At 38.0% G+C, this 21,449-nt stretch overlaps 1 protein-coding gene across 1 annotated transcript in view; it reads left to right on the plus strand.

The window, feature by feature from the left end:
- Window positions 1-180: 180 nt before the first annotated feature.
- Window positions 181-21,449, plus strand: part of LOC107592366 (V-type proton ATPase 116 kDa subunit a-like) — a gene marked incomplete at its 5' end in the record, with an annotated part of 26,265 nt that continues 4,996 nt past the window's right edge. Inside the window, 17 exons of the mRNA XM_016281866.1 lie at window positions 181-247; window positions 633-730; window positions 5,605-5,742; window positions 6,386-6,483; window positions 7,859-7,985; window positions 8,226-8,308; window positions 8,633-8,726; window positions 13,792-14,004; window positions 14,100-14,305; window positions 16,854-16,944; window positions 17,088-17,245; window positions 18,086-18,176; window positions 18,353-18,471; window positions 18,559-18,769; window positions 18,857-18,976; window positions 19,059-19,178; window positions 19,268-19,385. Of these exons, the coding sequence (XP_016137352.1) occupies window positions 181-247; window positions 633-730; window positions 5,605-5,742; window positions 6,386-6,483; window positions 7,859-7,985; window positions 8,226-8,308; window positions 8,633-8,726; window positions 13,792-14,004; window positions 14,100-14,305; window positions 16,854-16,944; window positions 17,088-17,245; window positions 18,086-18,176; window positions 18,353-18,471; window positions 18,559-18,769; window positions 18,857-18,976; window positions 19,059-19,178; window positions 19,268-19,385 (2,152 nt within the window). The remainder of the gene's footprint in view (window positions 248-632; window positions 731-5,604; window positions 5,743-6,385; window positions 6,484-7,858; window positions 7,986-8,225; window positions 8,309-8,632; window positions 8,727-13,791; window positions 14,005-14,099; window positions 14,306-16,853; window positions 16,945-17,087; window positions 17,246-18,085; window positions 18,177-18,352; window positions 18,472-18,558; window positions 18,770-18,856; window positions 18,977-19,058; window positions 19,179-19,267; window positions 19,386-21,449) is intronic.

Genomic DNA, 21,449 nt, shown 5'->3' on the forward strand with positions numbered 1-21,449 from the left:
ATATTTTAATTACATTAAATACTATAAAAGTTATTGTATTGAATGTATTAGTAGGGATGTAACGATTCGCTCAACTCACGATTCGATTTGATTCGCGATATTTTTTTTTTCCCAAAATGAGGTTTAAGACAAATTATAAATTAAATGTGTCCTTTTATTATTGCTTGGACAAAATGCTGCACATTTCTTTTTCAGCGAAAGTTTGTCAGTGAAATCAAGAGATGTGAAGAGATGGAGAGGATTCTGGGTAAAAACTTTGCAGTTAAATTCTTCATCTAATAAAGGCATAATTCAAATTGATTGTGTTCAGAAAGTATTGAGACTCTTTCTTAGCTCTAAGCATGTTCATGATGGTTGAGTTATAACCAAAAACAGTAGTAGTATTACTAGTAGGAAATGTGTTAAGCAGAAGAAAATAACTTAAAAAATTTTTTTTATTTGTGAATGAGTGATGAGCAGGATCATTATAGGTAATTTACTTTTTATAGAGTTCTAAATAGTACATTCAACTGAGTTAATTCAGTGTTAACATTGATATGTTGTGAAGACATTGCAGAGAAACAGACAATTAATGCCTGAAAATCTTCCAGAGTAAATGAACAGAATGAACTCAAAGTGGACTTGTATAACAGGATATCTTCTGAAGGAAATTAAAAAAGAAGACATCCCACTGCCAGAAGAGGAGGTGAACCCAGCTGCACCATTACCCAAACATGTGATGGTCATAATGGTGAGTTCAGCACTGTTCATTTGTTTAGCTCTTGTGATTAGTTGATCTTTCAGTCGCATTCAAATGTAATTTCTAGTTGCTAGTTGCCTAGTTTCTGCTTGTGCTTCTTGATTCTTATTCTGTTTTCTTTCTTTTATGGCTGCTTAAGGCATAGGCGCCATTCAAGACGTTTTGTTTCATTTCAATCTTAGCTGAAGTATCCACCTTATTCCTAATGAGCCTACTGCGTTTTGAATTGTGGGTGGCACTTCCGGTTTGGGGAATTTCCATTCAAAAAAACAAACAAATAATTTCAAATCATAAGGTTGCCCTACAAATAAAGCTTATCCGTCTGTTTGACTGAATGAGCTGTCGATTTTCCTTCATGTTTTATTTTCAGACATCATGAGAATAACATAACGCTTGGTATTTTAACGTGACATGTTATAACAAGAATATCTTTGGCAAGAGCTCTTGTCGCAGCATTCTATTCCTTATGATTATTTAATTTTTTCCCTTTGCATTCTGCTGTCATAGTATGAAAAATGACAACATATACTGCACATTTGTGGTGTGTTCTCCCGATTTAATTTACGATATATACCATTAAAAGGATAGTTCCTGCTTCTTGATTCTTATTCTGTTTTCTTTCTTTTATGGCTGCTTAAGGCATAGGCGCCATTCAAGACGTTTTGTTTCATTTCAATCTTAGCTGAAGTATCCACCTTATTCCTAATGAGCCTACTGCGTTTTGAATTGTGGGTGGCACTTCCGGTTTGGGGAATTTCCATTAAAAAAAACTGAAACAAATAATTTCAAATCATAAGGTTGCCCTACAAATAAAGCTTATCCGTCTGTTTGACTGAATGAGCTGTCGATTTTCCTTCATGTTTTATTTTCAGACATCATGAGAATAACATAACGCTTGGTATTTTAACGTGACATGTTATAACAAGAATATCTTTGGCAAGAGCTCTTGTCGCAGCATTCTATTCCTTATGATTATTTAATTTTTTCCCTTTGCATTCTGCTGTCATAGTATGAAAAATGACAACATATACTGCACATTTGTGGTGTGTTCTCCCGATTTAATTTACGATATATACCATTAAAAGGATAGTTCATCCAAAAATGAAAATTAGCCAATTGATGGCAGTGAATGGTGCCCCTGTTTTTGAAGCTGAAAAAGGTGCATACATCCATCATAAAACTACTACACACGGCTCCGGGGTGTTAATAAAGGCCTTCTGAAGCGAAACGATGCGTTAGTGTAAGAAAAGTAATGATTTTTAAAATGTATAAACTAATCTCCAGCTTCCGGTCGCTCAAGCAGGCGTGCTCACGACAAGGCTTTCGAGCATATGACATAGGTGTAGCGGAAGGTGCGATGTAAGCTCCGGGGAGAGTGTAGTCTGGCGAGAACCAAGTTTTGTTTACAGCACAGGAAAACCACGTGAACTACATCTGTAGTTTGTGCCACCGCCGCTGCTGCCTCCTCCATCTCGCAGAGTTCCTGTGGTCAGTATACTCTGGTTCAAACAAATATGGCTGGGCAAAAAACTCATTCTCCTCTTGCCTTATATCGAAATACTGTGACATTTTTGCTTTCTCTTCTGTGCTTACGCATTCGTCACTCTCCCCAGAGCTTACGTTGCACCTTCTGCTACGCCTACGTCATACGCTTGAAAGCCTTGTTGTGAACGCGCCTGCTTGAGCGACCGGAAGCTGGAGATTACGGTTTTCCTACACTAAGGCATCGTTTCGCTTCAGAAGGCCTTTATTAACACCCCGGAGCCGTGTGGAGTAGTTTTATGATGGATATATGCACTTTTTTTCGGCTTCAAAAACAGGGGCTCCATTCACTGCCATTAAACAGCTTGGAAGAGCAAGGACAGTTTTTAATATAACTCCAATTGGATTCGTCTGAAAGAGGAATGTCAGATACGCCTAGGATGCCCTGAGGGTGAGTAAATCATGGGCTAATTTTCATTTTTGGGTGAACTATCCCTTTAATAATTCACTGGAATGCATGAAGAATCTCTCGTTTTTCTCTTCAAATCCTCACTTCTCTTTTCACAGGTAAATACAATTTATTATCTGTCAAAATGATGGAAATCACTTTGAAGTAGTATCACGCAATGCTGAAATTAATGAACATTTTTGATTAAGGCAACATATGTTACATAATACAGATATATATTACTACAGTGATATTTCACCCGTCCATTATTGCTGTGGAAAGAATCGCGCTTTTGGGGTTATTCATGGTCTGTTGAAAGTACATTGTAGGGGTGCTCCGATCAGGGTTTTTGAGGCCGATCACGGAAAGCAGTATCTGCCGATCCGATCACCGATACCAATCTTTTTAAAGCCTTCTTTTAATCATTTATAACCATTTATAGTGATACTCCAATCAGGATTTTTAGACATTTATTCAGGGCCTGAATTTCATTTTTGAAAATGGGGGGGAATTCCCCTCTTAGGTGACTCTTGTGAGAGGGGAAGCAGCACGGACTGTGCTTTCACAGAAGAGTCCGCTACTGATCCGTGGCTGTTTACCACAAACACAACATTTATCCATTATTTTGATTTCAAATTTAAACGTTGTCGCTGAAAATGCTTTTTCAGCATTGCAATTATTTTCTTTTACACAGTACAGTAATACAATCATTCACAGACATGTTTAAACACAATAAATATAAGCAACACATTATTCAATGCTTTTTACTTTTGCATTTACTTATAGATTTATATATTAAGTTGCTCAAGCAAGTGTCAAAACATTTAAACTGCTTTTCTTACGTTATCACAAACTTACCATTGACAGAAACAGTCAGCTCTACTGCCTTTCCTTTTGCATTGAAATCTTTATTACAAGCAATCCTGCCGTTCATAAAGAACTTTGTTTTCCTACCTCCATGGCGCCATCTATTATTGCCTTGTTTATCTAAAAGTGATATTTTCCTTTAAACCTAGCCAAAAAGCCATATGTGTTGATTGTGAAACACAGTAGACTTTAATAATATGCATTTATGGTGTAATTACTACATTTTCGTGTCAATCCATGTTCATATTTACTGCAAACAATGCGCTGTTACTTTAATTCAGCGCTTGCAGCGCAGCAAACATATTCGGTGTGAAAACGATCTCTGCACTGCTGCAGACGCACCGCTCGGAACGCACTGCCGGACCGCAACCGTGCGCAGTGTGCCAAGAGAGTGTGCACGCTTTATTAATCCGTTAACATGAGTGCGGAAAAAATACGCACCACATATGCACTGCATCGGAGTAATGTGAACCTGGCATTATGTGTGTGTGCTGCGAGTGTGCATGAGCGCACGGTCTGCAGGAGAGCGCGCGAGCGCTGAATGGTTAAACACCGGCAAGAATTTAAAAGTAATGCAATTTATAAACTTTAGTGACGATGTGACACTGCCTCGATTGTGCAAGTGACAATTCCTGTCAACTGTGCAGCGTACAGCTCACTTATAGACAGATGCAATGTGGTGATTTGAAGCCATTTGTGTATTTTGAGAGAGAAAGTGAGCACGCGTGTGGTGATTCACTCACGCTGTTTGTGAAAATTACATCTCACACAAGGTTTTCAAATGACTTTATAAAGTTATTTAATGAAGAAATATGAAGGTGAGTACCTCACCTTCTGCATTATAATTATTTCACCCGTGCCGGACTGAGACGGTGCCGCTGCATGTCGTGCCAAACCTTTCATGGCAGCGTCATCAGCTTGGGATCGGCCTTTTTAGAGACCGCCGATCAATCATCCCAACGTGATTATCGGCCGATAGTGATCGGTAGCCGATCAATCGGAGCACCCCTAGTACATTGTTTATGCTTTTACACTTTTAAATGTAATTTTAATGTTTGACGGTTGAAGGGTGAGTAGAATAATGTCATCTCATTCATAAAAATGTAAAAAAAAAAAAAAATAGAATTATTGCGTAATTTGCGTTCATAGAGCGAGCCTTTCACTGATTGTTTACAGTTTAATGGAAGTTACGCCTATAATTCGCACAAAGCGTCATGGGGCGTCAGAATAAGGTGGATTAAGAGATACATTTTTACTAAATATAACAAATTGAAAGTTAAAAAATGTTTCCATTGATTTACACTGATAGAATGTGTAAGAAATTATAGTCTGCCTCGACCCAGCTTCCACTCCAAATTGTGTATTAAACTATGCTCCCTTCCCTACAAAGAGCTTAATTATCATAGAGATAGTTCTTTCCGATCTTAATATGTAAATAGTACCTTCGGAGCAATAATTTGTCACTTATAGCGTAGGAGCAGCAGCAGGCCATCAAGAACCATCTGCTGACCAAAAGGCTACATCAAATAACTGCTAGGGATTCTGCTTAATCTTATCACCTTAACATTTGGTTGTTCCCACCTGAAGATGTGGGAACGGAAGGCTATCACTTTCATTGTTACATTTAAAACTAAACTTCATTTACATGTTGAGCGGGAAGATGAATGTAATCGAGTATAAAATGTTTGAGCTTAGGATGTTTGGGGTTCATTCCGACTCCGTTGAACCCAGGGTACTACATGTACTTTGTCACTGCCATGCTGAAATAAACATCTTCATCAAGATCTTCAACGTCCTCATCACTTTTTCTTACAAATGTTTGCCATTCAAGTTTAGATTTACAGCTATGATCTCATTACATTTTTTGCTTACTGAATTGTGATCGGTCCTTTCTTAAATCTTCTTTGGCTATCCATCAGTTGGACATGCCTTTATTTAATCATTTTATTGTATCTATTGGATGTCATTTAGTCAGTTGAAATCCCTCTTTCAGGAACACCGCACTGCTTACAACATTGATATGACTGCTGATATTTAGTTATTACCGATTCCTGTATGCTTTGTTTAGGAGCAACTTCAGAGACTGGAACTGGAGCTGAGTGAGGTCACCAGAAACAAGGAGAAACTCCAGAAGAACCTTCTAGAACTGACTGAGTACACACACATGCTGCACATCACACGCAACTTTGTGCACCGCAGTGCAGAGGTAGGTCATGTGATTGCCTGTCATATGTTTGGAACTTTTTCATCCATCTTTCACTGGATGAAAGATTTAACCTTCATTTGTCCTTCATTATCACACTGATATTTTTAATCGAACAGCCCCATTTTAAAACTTCTCACTCTGTGTACTGTCTGCATTTTGGCTTTTGTTTCTCTGTATCTGTTGATGTCTTTGGTGCTTGATCATGTTCGACCTCTCTGGTGTAATTGAAAGGAATTAATCTCCTGAGAGCAGGACTGTGGGAATCACGAAGGTTGACTTGGGACTTGGAGTCGCCTGATTTTCACTGACTGTCAGAACTTTGAGAGCAGCCAGCAGTGGCTTTACAAATAGGCTTAACTCTTGACCTCTTCTTCTTGATCACAGAGACGATGTGTGTATGTGTGTGAATCTAATCTCTTGCTGTGTTTTTGCTTGTGTATGAGCAGAGAGATGAGAGCAGGACTGTGGGAATCACGAAGGTGACTTGGAGTCGCCTGATTTTCACTGCATGTCAGAACTTTGAGAGCAGCCAGCAGTGGCTTTACAAATAGGCTTAACTCTTGACCTCTTCTTGATCACAGAGACGATGTGTGTATGTGTGTGAATCTAATCTCTTGCTGTGTTTTTGCTTGTGTATGAGCAGAGAGAGCCGTCGCGGGTCCAGTATGAAGAGTTTCCCTTCCTAGAGAAAGAACCAATGATGGACTACACCAGCATGCAGAGGCTTGGAGCCAAGCTTGGGTGAGCAGTGCTTAAAAACATAAAGCTGAAAGTATACTGCCCTTGCCCAAGTCCTGCTTTGGCTCACCAACAGATGTGACGAAATTTTCATCATCAGCGCAGTTTGCTGTTGCTCATCTTCCATGTGCAGACTGGTTTTTCTCTTAAAATCATCTGTTAAAGTCCCCCTGTAGTCAAAACTTTTATACTTTAAAACTCATCTTTGATCATCAAAATGACACATTAATTTCTTGTGAAAATAATTTTCTCATGCCTTAAAATAGCTTGAATGCAACTCTACACCCTTGCCTCATTTACTATACGCGGATCTATGAATACGCAAATTAGCCCCTCCTCCACTCAGTCACACACCAGCCAGCGCCTCCTGATTCACTAACTGAACTGTAGTAAACGCGATACAATGGCAATGGTGTGAGGAAATATTGGTTTAATTAAGCCATATGTGTTTGAACCAGAAATAAGCTGGTATGCTCAACGTAAGGAAGAAGACTGATGGCTAACTTCGTGAGGTAACATTATCTGTTTGCGCTGGTTCGTACAAGGATAATGACTGATAAAACTGTTTTTACTAGCGGACAACTACAATGGATACTGTAACATTCGTTAAATTTACTTACTTGACGATGTTGTGTCCTCAAAATGCCTTGAAGACTCAAATGCAGCCAAGTTTGTGATTCTAAATCGCGCCCGCGATCATACACGTGTGACGTGCAGATGTCAATGCGGGAGAGGTGCGTCTGACTCCGGGCTACTTTTACACTGCTACCGCGGGTTATTATTCAAGTTAGCGGTTCTAAATACAAATAAATAAGCGCTAACAGCACATGACATCGTGAAAATAGGGGGAAATATTAACAGTTAGCGAAACATCTACAGAAAAAATATAACTGTTACTGGATTAACCTGGCTGCCTTCTCACTAGACCCTCTGCTTTGCAGCACAGTTAATGATATGCTAAGGATAGGATCCCTTGACGCGATTGGTTATTGAATTTTGTGACGTAGCCAAAAAAAGGCTGTTTCAAACCGCGTTTCTGTGACTGCCTTTGGGAAACTACAGTTTTAAGGAGAAAATACTCAGTAATGGTGTTGATAAATGGATTGGCACATGGTTTGTTTAAAAGCATATTAAAAACACCACATAGACAAATAAACAACATAAAAAAACTTGATTTTCACCACAGGGGGACTTTAAAATCAGTAACTTTCACCCATAAGATCTCCGCTGTTATTCAACATCCTGTTTCTTGTATGCATGTTAAAAAGCATGCAAAACCTGTGGTTTTACTGATGGTAATACCTGTGGTAATGTCAGTTTTTGAATTCATGTTACTTTTGTAAAGTAAAGCTCTTATTCCTCTGTCCCTCCTGCACAGGTTCATTTCTGGGCTGATCCAGAGCGTAAAAATCGAGGCATTTGAGCGAATGCTCTGGAGAGTGTGTAAGGGCTACACCATCCTCAACTACTCTGAGGTAGACGGACTTCTGGAGGACCCTGATACGGTGAGACCAGTTGGCATCTCCATCGTAGTTTGATTTAATATGTTGTTTTTGGTAACAAAATTTATAGTTAAATATTATTTTCTACATATTTGTTTCTTTTTCTGTGGTCAGTTTGATCCAAGATCTTACTGTAATGCTGGATGCTTGATATAATTTAAATAAATAAATAATAATTAAAATTTGTAATGTCCAAGTCTTTTGAGATGGTCTAGTTTGTTTGTTCTTTGTCTGGTTTGTCAGGGGGAGCCAACCAGGAGTGTGGTGTTCCTCATCTCTTACTGGGGAGATCAGATTGGACAGAAAGTTAAGAAGATTTGTGACTGGTAATTTAGCTCTTAATTCAACTTCCTACGTTCTACTTGAGGTGATTGTGTTAATCAGTCTGGTTTAAATAACTTTGTGTTGAGCTACCGCATATCTGTGGCAGTTAACCACCAATGTGCTAACTGATTGCGCCACAGAGACAGGCGGGGAGCTACTCCATTTTCATAAAGATTATAAATAGCTTGTTCCTTATTACATGTAGGGGAAACTTCATGCTTTCATTTCTTAATTTTATTTTATTTCTTTCCGAGTGTTTTTGTTCTTAAGAGAAAGTAGAAGTACTGTAGTTTTAGTTTTAAGTAAGGCTGTTTTTGTTTCCATAGCTACCACTGTCACCTGTACCCATACCCCAACAGTAATGAGGAGAGGACAGATGTGGTGCAGGGGCTCCATACACGCATTCAGGACTTGCACACGGTGAGTCCAGATGAGCTCGGTTTCACCCTTGTTACAGTTTGACACATTTTCTCATTTTGACTGTGTGGATCATGAATAAGTGTGGTGTAAGTGTGATCTCACAAGTGTGATTAGTCATTTACTGGCCAGTTTTTTTTTACCTTTAACTTAGTTACTAATAAGCTCAGCTTAATCTTTATTGGAGATAAAAAATTGTAAAAAATATTTGACGTTTAACTGTACTTTAAACGTCTTTTGAAACTGACTGATGAAATCAGGACAGTTGAAGTTGTCTTAAAAGCAACTTTAAAGCACAAAATGTTCAAGCATCCCGTATAACCACAGTTTTGTCTTTACCAGGGAAGGCTGTAAGACACGTCAGATGTTAAAGGGGTCATATGATGCGATTTCAAGTTTTCCTTTCTCTTTGGAGTGTTACAAGCTGATTGTGCATAGATAAGATCCCTGAAGTTGCAAAGACTAAAGTCTCAAAACCAAAGAGACACGCCCCCTGAAAACGGCTCGTTCTAACACGCCCCCACATATCTACCTCACTATGTGGAAATATTAGCTTAATGCCGCCCAAATGTGCACCTGAAGAAAGAAGGCGCGGTTTCAGTAACCGCAGTTAATGTTGAAGCAGCCATGTCAGGGAGACGCTGTGAGTTTCTAGGTGAAAGCAAAAGCACTTCATTTGGCCTTCCAAAAGTAGATGCATTTTAGGAATCTTTAAGATTACTTACAACAGAACAGCAATGCATTTTATGGACGACCGTTTCGTGAACCTAGGAGAGGAGGTCATTCTGACTTTGCTATGACAATCTGGCGCTTCTGAATCAGCTACTGTTTTGTTATTAGTTGAAGTATTTGCTATTGACTGTTCAAATCTGGAGTTTTGCGCATCGTGTGTGTGTGACAGAGTGAGAGAGAGATCACAGTGGGGGCAGCTGTCTTAACCGTGGCTTGTGTACTGCATACAACACATACCGGCTTCATCACTGTGTCTGTCACGCGACTCTGTTCCCCTTTCGGGCTCTGTCTTTACATTTATTTTGAAAGATGAAGCACAAAATAATGATCTTTAAAAAAAGCATCATATGACCCCTTTAAACTGAAACCTCAAAGCTGTAACTTGACTGTTAAATTCAGCGGCAGCCAATTTTATTGTAATAAGGATTTTATTGCTTATTTTCAATAAAAGCTTAACAAAATTCACACAAACATGATCTCACTTGTTCAGAGAAACAAAATATATTTTTTCTTAGAAATGTAACGGAATAAAAAGTGCAAATATATTGTTTCAATAGTACTTGTGTAAAGTACAAATTAGCCAAAAATAAAATTTTAACAGGAATTATAGAAATGAAATAGGGCTGCAACAACTAATCATAATATAATCATATACAACTAATCATAATAACCGATAATGAAAATAATCAATAACGAATGTCATTATCGATTAGTCGCATCTGCCCACCGCGCATGGAAAACTTTCGCCATTCACGTCAAATTACAACAGTGAATAATGCATTTTTATAGATGACATGCATCTAAAAATAGCGGATGAATCGGAGTGAGCTGCTGCAGGAAAGATGCGTGATCCAAGCTGCCTGAAACATGAATGCTTTATTTTAAACTTCAAGCTAATGCATTAGCATAATGTTTAACACTGCTTATCCTGTCAGGCACTTTGCCAGATGCACATGCGGTTTAATCTGGGAGATATGTTTCCTCAGTGCATAAACTGCATTTTTCGGTAATATCCTTTTCTGTAAATGTTACATATTCACGCGAGTGTTTCTATTTTGCATGAAGGCTCGTCCTGACAGTCTGCGTTTGTTACGTGCCTCCCTAATCTAGGGTCAGGAAACTAATCATAATAACCGATAATGAAAATAATCAATAACGAATGTCATTATCGATTAGTCGCATCTGCCCACCGCGCATGGAAAACTTTCGCCATTCACGTCAAATTACAACAGTGAATAATGCATTTTTATAGATGACATGCATCTAAAAATAGCGGATGAATCGGAGTGAGCTGCTGCGGGAAAGATGCGTGATCCAAGGGTGGGTAACAAGGAAATTTACAAATGCAAGCCAGAAAAAAAAAAACTCAATAGGCAATCAGGAACTCCTCTCTCCTGTCCCAGCACTCCACAAAAATCACACAGATTTTTGTAACACAGGAAAAATGGTTTATTTGACGACAAAAAAAAAACAAACAAAAAAAAAATGTACAAAGAGGGGAGCAAATAAAGCTTTGGGAGGGGACCAGGCCAAAACGACAAACATAAAAGGTCTAACTTGGGGAGGAGTATTTTCTAAACTCACAAAACAATGTTAAAAATAAACAACAGAAGTCTTTACCTTACTCCCTTTCTAACCAAAAACAGGAGAAAACATGGACATTAAAAAAAGCCATCCACCTCCCTACTTCTCCAAAAATAGCAATTATAAAGTTTGAACTTAAATCTCAAGTTGTGAATTTACCGGAGTAAGACAAAGCTACAACATCTCTCCAAAGATTCAATGGTGAACACGTGAACAACTAGCACACATGCTAATGTCTGGGACAGGAGAAAACCGTCTCCGGAGGCAGTGAAGGCAAAGAAGGGGCCGCTTCACACAGAGTTTCCAGCTTTATCCACAAGCCCTCCCTCCAGCAGCCAATCAAAGCAAGCCAGTGGTTGATGACAACTAGGATCAGCTGATCTTCATTAAGCTTTGCATGGAGTAGAGGGGGGAGAGAGAGAGAGAGAGAGAAAACAAAACACCACAACACTACCAAAAGGCAAACTGCATCTACATAGCAGCAATATCAAATACTGCACAAATATAACAACAAAATACAATAAATAAAAATAATTACGCCTTGGGATGTAACAGCGTTAAACTTCAGACTTCACTGAACGAGCGCCGGCAAGCGCACGCATGTCAAACAGACGGAACGCAGTAAAGAAGGAGAAAAGTAATATTCAACACAATGATATTAATTTTGCTGATATATCATATATCTGTTATTGGACGTTAAATTTAGGTTTAAAAGTCAACATGGATTTCAAGTATTTTATGATAGTAACTGTAAAGGGATAACAGAGTGTGACTGAATATAAATGTAAGACGTTTCTTATATTGCACAATGATATTAATTTTGCTGATATATCTGTTATTGGACGTTAAATTTAGGTTTAAAAGTCAACATGGATTTCAAGTATTTTATGATAGTAACTGTAAAGGGATAACAGAGTGTGACTGAATATAAATGTAAGATGTTTCTTATATTTACTGAATAAAGAAATGACAGTAACAGGTTACTGTGTTCAGAGTGAATGTGTGTTCCTGCAGAACATTCTTCTTATGTTAACACTGAGTTTGTGTTTTTCTTTACTATCTTCATCATTATTATTTCCATTTTTAATATAGGGAATTAAACTGCCCTTTGTTCATTTGTCTGTTTAAACTGTCCATTTAAACTGCTTTATAACTCTTTTACACATAATGTGTAGCATAGAGATATATTCACCATACAGTATGTTTTCATAGGATTTAGTTGGCATGTTTGTTTGAAGGACAGCATTGGGCAGGATATGGAATTGTGTTTTGTCAATTAAAAAAAAAAGAGGCTTTTTAGCCAATTAATCGAAAAAACAATCGGCCAACTAATCTGAATGTGTGTTCCTGCAGAACATTCTTCTTATGTTAACACTGAGTTTGTGTTTTTCTTTACTATCTTCATCATTATTATTTCCATTTTTAATATAGGGAATTAAACTGCCCTTTGTTCATTTGTCTGTTTAAACTGTCCATTTAAACTGCTTTATAACTCTTTTACACATAATGTGTAGCATAGAGATATATTCACCATACAGTATGTTTTCATAGGATTTAGTTGGCATGTTTGTTTGAAGGACAGCATTGGGCAGGATATGGAATTGTGTTTTGTCAATTAAAAAAAAAGAGGCTTTTTAGCCAATTAATCGAAAAAACAATCGGCCAACTAATCAATTATTAAAATAATTGTTAGTTGCAGCTCCAGAAATGTGTGAAGGTTTGTGGAGTTTTGCATCATGCACAGTAATAAATGATGGGCTGTAATTATGGAAGGGTTTGATTGCACTCTCTGTCTTCAGTGGTGGAGGGTACTTCAGATACTACATCTAAAAGAGCAGAAAGTGTATGTAATAGAATCTACATTAGAATTATTTGGATTTACGTCACTAATCTTTCCTAACCAATTCAAGACAGCCATGCAGTAGAGGAATGTAGGGGGGCAGGTTAGGTTTGAGGGCATTTAAGTTTGGTTGTGACTGCTCTGTAAAAGAGAGAAAGAAAATTGTGTTAGTGGTCCAGCTCAGCACATGATGTTCATGAGACTGTGGACAAGTTTCTCACAGACTACAGGCACCAGTGAATCATGTATATTCGATACTCTCAACACTCGCTGTTCTTCTCAAGACCTATGAAAATAGAAAGGCTCAATCATGAAAAGTAAATTGGGTTGTTTCTGTGCTTAGAAAATGTTCCTCACAGGATTGATAATATATTTGAAGAAGAGCACAGCAAAATGCTTTTACTGCATCCTCATCTGAGAACACAGTTCAGAAACCAGGGCAGCAAAATGCCTTGTATGGTGGACTATCGTTTTCTACAAAGTCCCTTATACAGGTTAAAATATTTCTTTTCTGCTGTAATTATGACAAAACTGCTTGTTTTCAAACTTATCAACACAATCTGAGAGATATATTACATAAATTTTGTGATTGCAGAAATTTTAAGAACTGTGTTCTTCAATAAAAACAAGTTGTTGAGGGGAAAAAAGTTTAGAAAAGAAATATACTAGTTTACTTATTTTTAGCATTTTAATTCAGATTATTACAGTGCATTAGAGTAATATATAATTTCATAATAAATAAGTAGATATGAAATATTTTAAGTAATCCTGCTGCCCCTTTTTGAAGTTTGCTAAGGCCCCCTGGTTAAACCACTATATGCTATGTTTAACACTTAATGTTATATGCAAAATGTTTTAGCTTGACATAGTTTTGAAACCGTTGTTGAATTAATTTGGATGGTTTATGTGTAGGTTCTTCACCGTACTGAGGACTATCTGAGGCAGGTGTTGATCAAGGCCTCAGAGTCTGTGTACATTTGGGTGATCCAAGTTAAGAAAATGAAGGCCATATATCACATCCTCAACCTCTGCAGTTTTGATGTCACAAACAAGTGCCTCATAGCGGAGGTCTGGTGTCCCGTGAATGATCTGCCCGCACTTCGGAGAGCTCTAGAAGATGGATCGGTGAGTACTTCACATCATTTCAAAGGTGCACTAATTCAGATACATCTGATTAATAATTGTGCACACATCTCTTAACTATTGTTTTGTTCCTTCAGAGGAAGAGTGGAGCCACAGTTCCCTCATTTGTCAATCGTATCCCGAGCAACGACACTCCACCAACCCTCATACGCACCAACAAGTTTACCTCAGGCTTTCAGAATATAGTGGATGCCTACGGCGTAAGCAGCTACAGAGAGGTCAATCCAGGTGAGAGGATAGCGATAAAAAAAACACTACATTTTAACATTAATATTGACTTCATGTTAGCAGGTTTAACATGCCCTCAATGCTTCATACATATGCTTAGATAAGAGGCCGGCCACTCTTTCGTCGAATCAGCCGTCCTCCGCTCACTCTAGCCCACTGGCCGTTCCTCACTCAGGCCCACCGTGTGTGATGCTGTGTGTTTCATTGTGAAAGCGAAACTACTTTGTTTGGCCTTCCAAAAGAGGACACGATTAGAAATCAGTGGTTAAAGGTGCTGTGTGTAGGATTGACACCGAGTGGTTGAACTAGGTATTGCAGTCCAAATTCAAAATATTGGAGAGGGTTTTTTTCACCCGGCCCCTCCTCCTCAGACTTGACGCAGTCAAACAAGAGACCGACATTCTGGCCCGGAACACACATTTTCAAAGGAGAATAACTGACTGTAGCATTGTTTTTCAGATAAACAAGTATGTTAACTTAGCACGTTTCTTAAATATCTGCAAACATATTATGGTATTTTTATGCTTTAGTGGAGTCAAAAACTTACATACAGCACCTTTAAAGTGATTATTACATTTTGAATATGGATATTTTTCGTACAAAAACGCATCGATTCGCCACAGGAGGCCTTTGTTCAGCCCCCGGAGCCATGTGAGACACTTTCTTTTTTATGGATGGGTGCATTTTAATTAAGTGCTTTTGGACTGATGCATGCAACACCCGCTGAGTGCCATGAAACAGCTTCAAAGATCAAAGACAATTTTGAATATAACTCCGACTGGATTGAAAGAAGAAAGTCATATACACCTAGGATGACTTGAGGGTGAGTAATTTATGGGCTAATTTAAATTTTTGGGTGAACTAACCCTTAAATGAGATGATTAAATTACAGTCAAAAATATCTAAAAATACATTTTAACATAACAAGAGTGAACTTTCCAGCTTTTTCCCAATGGAAATAGCAAGAAAAAAATGTTGGAATAGGCCTATTCCAATATAGTTGTGGAGGCTATTGGAGCAAAGTATGAACCATAATTGGGAAAATAAATCACTCAAAAAATGTCCAAAACTGTACCTTTTTGGGTACAACAACTGGTTATTGGAGCAATATCAATAAAGGGACTTCGTGGACCTTTGGACCTTATTGCACTAAAAGGTTCATACTTAAGGGTACATAGTACCCTAATGCATCATTTAGTGGTAAGCTTATTGAAGATTACTGTATTGAAGATGAGGCTTTTCACATTTTACTTAGTTTACCTGTGAGTTTAGTAAACACGACAACTTTAACACTACTGTTTCATATTGTCTGTCAAATGAACACCAAAACGACACCTTCTTTGAGACAACTTTGACAAGCCTTTATGTTTAGTTCCTTGCACATCTATAATGGTTTTATTGTGTGTAACCTTTTTCCGGTTTCTGTGATTTTTGAAATGGGTTAGAAGACATCAATAATATTTTTTTTGACACAGAGGGAGGTGAGTGTAGGGAGTCACTGCAAATTACAGGATGTTTTTATTGTATTGTGCCAAGGGCGCCTTCCAATTTCCCTCCTCCCCATACACCTATCACTTATTTTAAACCCCTACCTCTCACAGTTCATCTTTCTCCCCTCTGAATCACTCCCTTCCTAAAGTGGAGGATGGCATCGAACGGAAGAAAAGAGGGGACATTTTCCCTGTGTTATTACTTTTAAAATAGGGATGAGACGGGAAGAGAAAGAGGGTAATTTAGCTGTTTGAGACTAATGGCCTCGCTAGGTCTCCAGCAATAAGCTCAAACAATAGCGAAGTCTTCCCACTGACACATTAAGAGCAGGATAAAGAGAATGAAAGAAAGATTGAATGTTTAAAGGATGAGAAGCGACACAGGGAGGTAGGATAAGGCCTAGGCACAGGTTTAAATGCACTGTTTCAGCCCAAACATCTGTGAAACACACATAGTGCCTGACAGAAGAACAGCTCTAGCAATTGTAGGAGGACCAGCATTAAAGCTGGTCTTGGAGAAGCTACTTTAAAACCCTTCATAAAAACAGTGAGATTAATTCCACCTGTCTAATATGCTGTTGGTTCTGGGGACGGTCGTGGCCTAATGGATGGAGAGTTGGACTTGTAACCCGAAGGTTGTGGGTTTGAGTCTCAGGTCCGGCAGGGATTGTAGGTGGGGGGAGTGAATGACCAGCACTCTCTTCCTGTCACGGTTCATGGGTCCGGACGGTCTTTCTGTGTCTTGTCATGTGGTTGTATGTGCGTACGTCATTCATTAGTGTTTGCAGCTGGCGCTCAATTAGAGCGCGCCAGCTGCAACTCGTTAACGAGTCCTATATAGGGCACTCTGTTCAATGTGTGTTTGTCGGTTCGTTATCCTCATGTTCCTGTCTCCTTGTCAGTCTCTGTTTCCAGTTCTCGCTCAGTCAGGGTACAGATCTTCAGCCTTCTCCTTGGTTTGGTCAAACGCAGTGGAGGAAGGGATTTCTCTGTGGAGCTCTGATTCGGACCTGGACCCGAGGATTATCTTTGTTGTCTCCGTTGTTTGTGATTACAAATAAACCTTACCTTTTGCACTCGCACTTGGATCCTGACTCTTCTCTGCCGTGACAGAAACCTCGGGCATGGCGTCATCATGGCACTGTTTGCTCTGTGGATGGTTCTCTATGAGAATGACCGCAAACTGAAGAAAACCAGAAATGAGGTACATGCAGCTTGCTGTTATGACAGTGTTCATTTTCTTCTGCAATTCATTTAGACATGGTTGTTAAAAGTTATTTAGTCTAGTATTAGTTGACTGTTTTTGTTATAGTTTGATTAACATTGTTACTGTTTTTTTTTTTTTAGATCTGGAACATTTTTTTCGAGGGCCGTTACATCATCCTATTGATGGGTATATTTTCAGTCTACACTGGGTTAATCTACAATGACTGCTTCTCCAAGTCACTCAACCTGTTTGGCTCTGGGTGGAACGTCCGTGCCATGTATGATCATGGAGGCTGGAAGTGAGTGTTCAAAGCACAACATATTGTGTACTGCATCCTTTTAAAAAAACTAAACAAAAAAAAGTATACAGTACACATTGTGCAACATATGATTTAATATGTAGTATGCTAAATTTCTGTTATCTGTCTATCTAATAAATGTTTTAAAATGTGGGCACAGCATACCATGTTTCTGTAGAGATGAAATCAGGGCTTCACTAAAGCACGTTTATTTGATCAGCTACTTGTATAGCCAGCTGCTACTTGTATATCCTGAGTCCGTTTAATCCAAATTCACACATAAGGCAAGTCAATTCTAACGATTTTGAGTTTAATGACACTGTTTGAAGAGGTGTATTAGACAGTATAGACATTAATAATGTTGCCAAAGATTTCAATTTCAATTTCAATTACTGTTCTTATGAACTTTCTATTCATTAAAGTATTCTGGAAAAATGTACGTGCATATGATTTCTGAATGATTATGTGACACTGAAGACGGTAGTATTAGCGTTTGAATATTGAGCTTTTTCATCACCGGAATAAATTACATATTAAGATTTATTAAAATAGAAAACAGCTATTTTCAATTGTAAAACTATTTCACAATATTTCTGTTTTTTTATGTATTTTTTTGATCAAATAAATGCAGCCTTGGTGAGCTGTAGTGTAATCCCTGCAGTCAGAAAGCTGATTAAGTCAATAAATTACTGAAAATCAGCTTTGAAATTTTACAAGTCCAAAATGTTGACGGCAAAATAAATCTTATTTATTACCTTACTGTAGGAAACAACAGGCACAGAGAATTCTCCTGGAAAATATGTGGCTCTGATGTGATGTTCATTTTCTCTTTCTCCCAAGTGAACACGTGGTCAGATCAAATAGCTTCCTTGCACTGGATCCAAATGTCACAGGAGTCTTTAACGGGCCATATCCTCTGGGCATTGATCCGGTAGGTCTCGGACTTCATTTTTTTGCTGTTATAAAATGAAACAAATTACTTTACTATCACATCACCATAAAAACAAGTAACTGTGGGTGAAAGGTTACATAGTTGAATGGCAAGCTATGACAAAATATATAATTATTTTTACATCCAAGTTTAATAATATTTTATTTGCACTGTAGATCTGGAACCTGGCGTCAAACCGTCTCACCTTCCTGAACTCCTATAAGATGAAGATGTCTGTGATCGTAGGAATAATCCACATGACTTTTGGAGTCGTCCTTGGTGTTTTCAATCACCTGTGAGACATTTTAAAATATATTTTTGATAGATGTTTCCAATGTTATGACTTTGGTCTTTCTAATATTTCATATGTTCATGTGTTCAGGCACTTCAGACGGACATTCAATCTGTACCTGATATTTCTGCCTGAGCTGCTCTTCCTGTTGTGCCTCTTCGGCTATCTGGTCTTCATGATCATTTATAAGTGGCTGTTTTTCACAGTCAGAGACTCTCAGACAGCTCCCAGCATTCTCATCCACTTTATCAACATGTTCCTGATGCAGGGGGACTCCAGTCAAACCCTCTACCCAGGACAGGTGGGACTCAAAGAACCATATGTGCATCCATTCCACTTTACATGCACATCTGTTTTTCTTGATATTTATTTTCCCTCTTTCCCATAGGCCGGGTTTCAGGTGTTCCTGGTGATTGTGGCCGTGCTCTCTGTGCCAGTGTTACTATTGGGCAAACCGCTCTACCTCTACTGGCAACACAAGGGCAGAGACCGCCTGAGCATGTACCGGGTGAGGATCCTCTTTTTGTTTATGTGTGTTCTCCAGTTAGCTGAAGGCTGTTGGCTGATTTTCTGTCTTTCTCTCTCTGTAGGGTTATCAGCGTGTACGGCGGAGCAGTGAGGAGGAGTTCTCTCTCATGCATGCTCATGATATGGAGGAGGGCACCAGTCTGGACAGCCACTCCTGCAGCTCTGACAGCCAATCAGAGGAGGCGAGACATTCAGAACCAATTAGGTGCATTGTTTGGTGTGAATAAATTACTTTCCCTATGAGCCTAACAGAGTTTCCTTTCTTCCACAGTTTGATTTTGCAGATGTCTTCCTCCATCAGTCCATCCACACTATAGAGTACTGCCTGGGTTGCATCTCTAATACTGCGTCTTACCTCCGCCTGTGGGCTCTCAGCCTGGCACATGCCCGTAAGTAATATACCCTTCAATGTAGTGCTGGGCATAATAAAATAATACAATTATAGAAAACACACAGAAACCAAAGATCTTCATTACAACCTGCAAAAATAAAAGTTTGTCTACCTTAAAGAAATGATGAATTGAATTGAATATTACTATTGAACAATAGAATGTACTTTTTAAAGTAATAATGAAAACTAAATTTTTAAGTAATATCACAGTATTTTTCATCTATGCAAAAAAAGTAATAATACAGGGTGTCCGCGGGTCCTTAAAAAGTCTTAAATAACGTTTTCCTAATATAAGGCCTTAAAAAGTCTTACAAAGTCTTAAATTCGGATTCGATGTGTCTTAAATATTTTTGGTCTCATTACCGCTAAAATATCTTCATTCTGACTGACCCGCGGTAAGTTACTGCGTCGTCAGAGAGAATTGCAGTAAGTTAGCAGAATACAGAATACAAGCTCGCGCTGAGGCTCACTCTGTTTGTCTCGAGACTTCAGAACAAATGAGCGTGACAGCACACATAAACTCAGAAGAAACACACTGAGGTAAAAATTCTAAATGTTTAGTTTATTCATAACATGATATATTTAAATAACACCATGACAAGTGAGCTATTTTGCTCAATATTCTCACGACGCAAAAAAACATTCAAAACACCTTCAGAGTCCACGCATTACGTGAAGTATAGTGCGCTCTTTCACTGCATGATTCAGTCTATTAAAATACATTCAGAATGATCACAAATTCAAGACATGGAAACACACTGAGGTAAAAATTCTAAATGTTTAGTTTATTCATAACATGATATATTTAAATAACACCATGACAAGTGAGCTATTTTGCTCAATATTCTCACGACGCAAAAAAACATTCAAAACACCTTCAGAGTCCACGCATTGTTAAGTCTAGTGCGCTCTTTCACTGCATGATTCAGTCTATTAAAATACATTCAGAATGATCACAAATTCAAGACATGGAGGCAGAAAATGTGTATATTTATACCACTTCATATAGTTCAAGTTCACACAGAGGAGTGCCTTTTTTTCTCCAAAAATTACCACATACAAATGTGATATTGATTTTTTTTACAACAGTTCAATAAACTAGAAGCTGTATTAAGTCACCACGTTTTAGACACCATATTGCCTGTTCTTGCACTATTTCGCCAACAAAAATAATTCCAAACAAAGCCACAGCGCTGTTTTGCGTCTCGGAGCAACATGACTGTGTTTCGTTCCTGAATGAATCACTAATTTAAATGATTCGGTTCAGTCGCAATGACTCACTTAACAGTGACTTACTGCCACCTACTGGCGGTTTTAATTTCATATTTAAAGTATCTTTTCATTTTTAATTATTTCAAATATCAGTATTCAATATTTTATGTTTAATATATCAAAATATTATTTATGCATTTGTAACTGCAGGTTAAATGCATTCATGTCCTGCATTAAACTGTGTGTAAATACTTCTAAATGCCACTTCAGATGCAGTTTATGTCTGGATTGCAAAGATGAATTTTGTTGATACTGATTTTTTGCTTGGTAACAGCCCAAATGTCTTATTATTCTTATTCACTGATTAAATGTAAGAATTTGACTCAAAAGATAATGCACACTTATAGAAAAATGGCTTTATAAAGGTAAAATGCCCATAAAAGGTAAAAATCTATTTAAACTTATTGGAAAAGATTAATTTCTATCTGACCACCACACAGAATATGAAGAATATTAAAAATTTTAGGAGTCCGCTGTCCACGAAAGTCCTTAAGATAGCAGCATGATAACTCACTCAATCAGTTGAATGAATGACTCAATTCTCACTCATTAAGTGATTTACCGACACTTACTGGAAGTTCAGTTGAGAAGTATTTTGAAAAGTATGCATTTTTCCCCTCAACATTTCTTATTTGTATACTCATAGATGTATTTAAAACATTAATCTCATAACATTATTTGTTGCAGTTGTAATTATTGTTATTTGCAGTGTAAATTATTTAATCTGACTGGTAGCAGCCCTATAATGTATATTTAATTTATTGATAAATTGTAATAATTTGACATGTAA

Source organism: Sinocyclocheilus grahami, unplaced genomic scaffold (genome assembly GCF_001515645.1).
Source record: "Sinocyclocheilus grahami isolate Dianchi unplaced genomic scaffold, SAMN03320097.WGS_v1.1 scaffold152.1, whole genome shotgun sequence".
In the NCBI taxonomy this organism is placed as follows: Eukaryota; Metazoa; Chordata; class Actinopteri; order Cypriniformes; family Cyprinidae; genus Sinocyclocheilus; species Sinocyclocheilus grahami.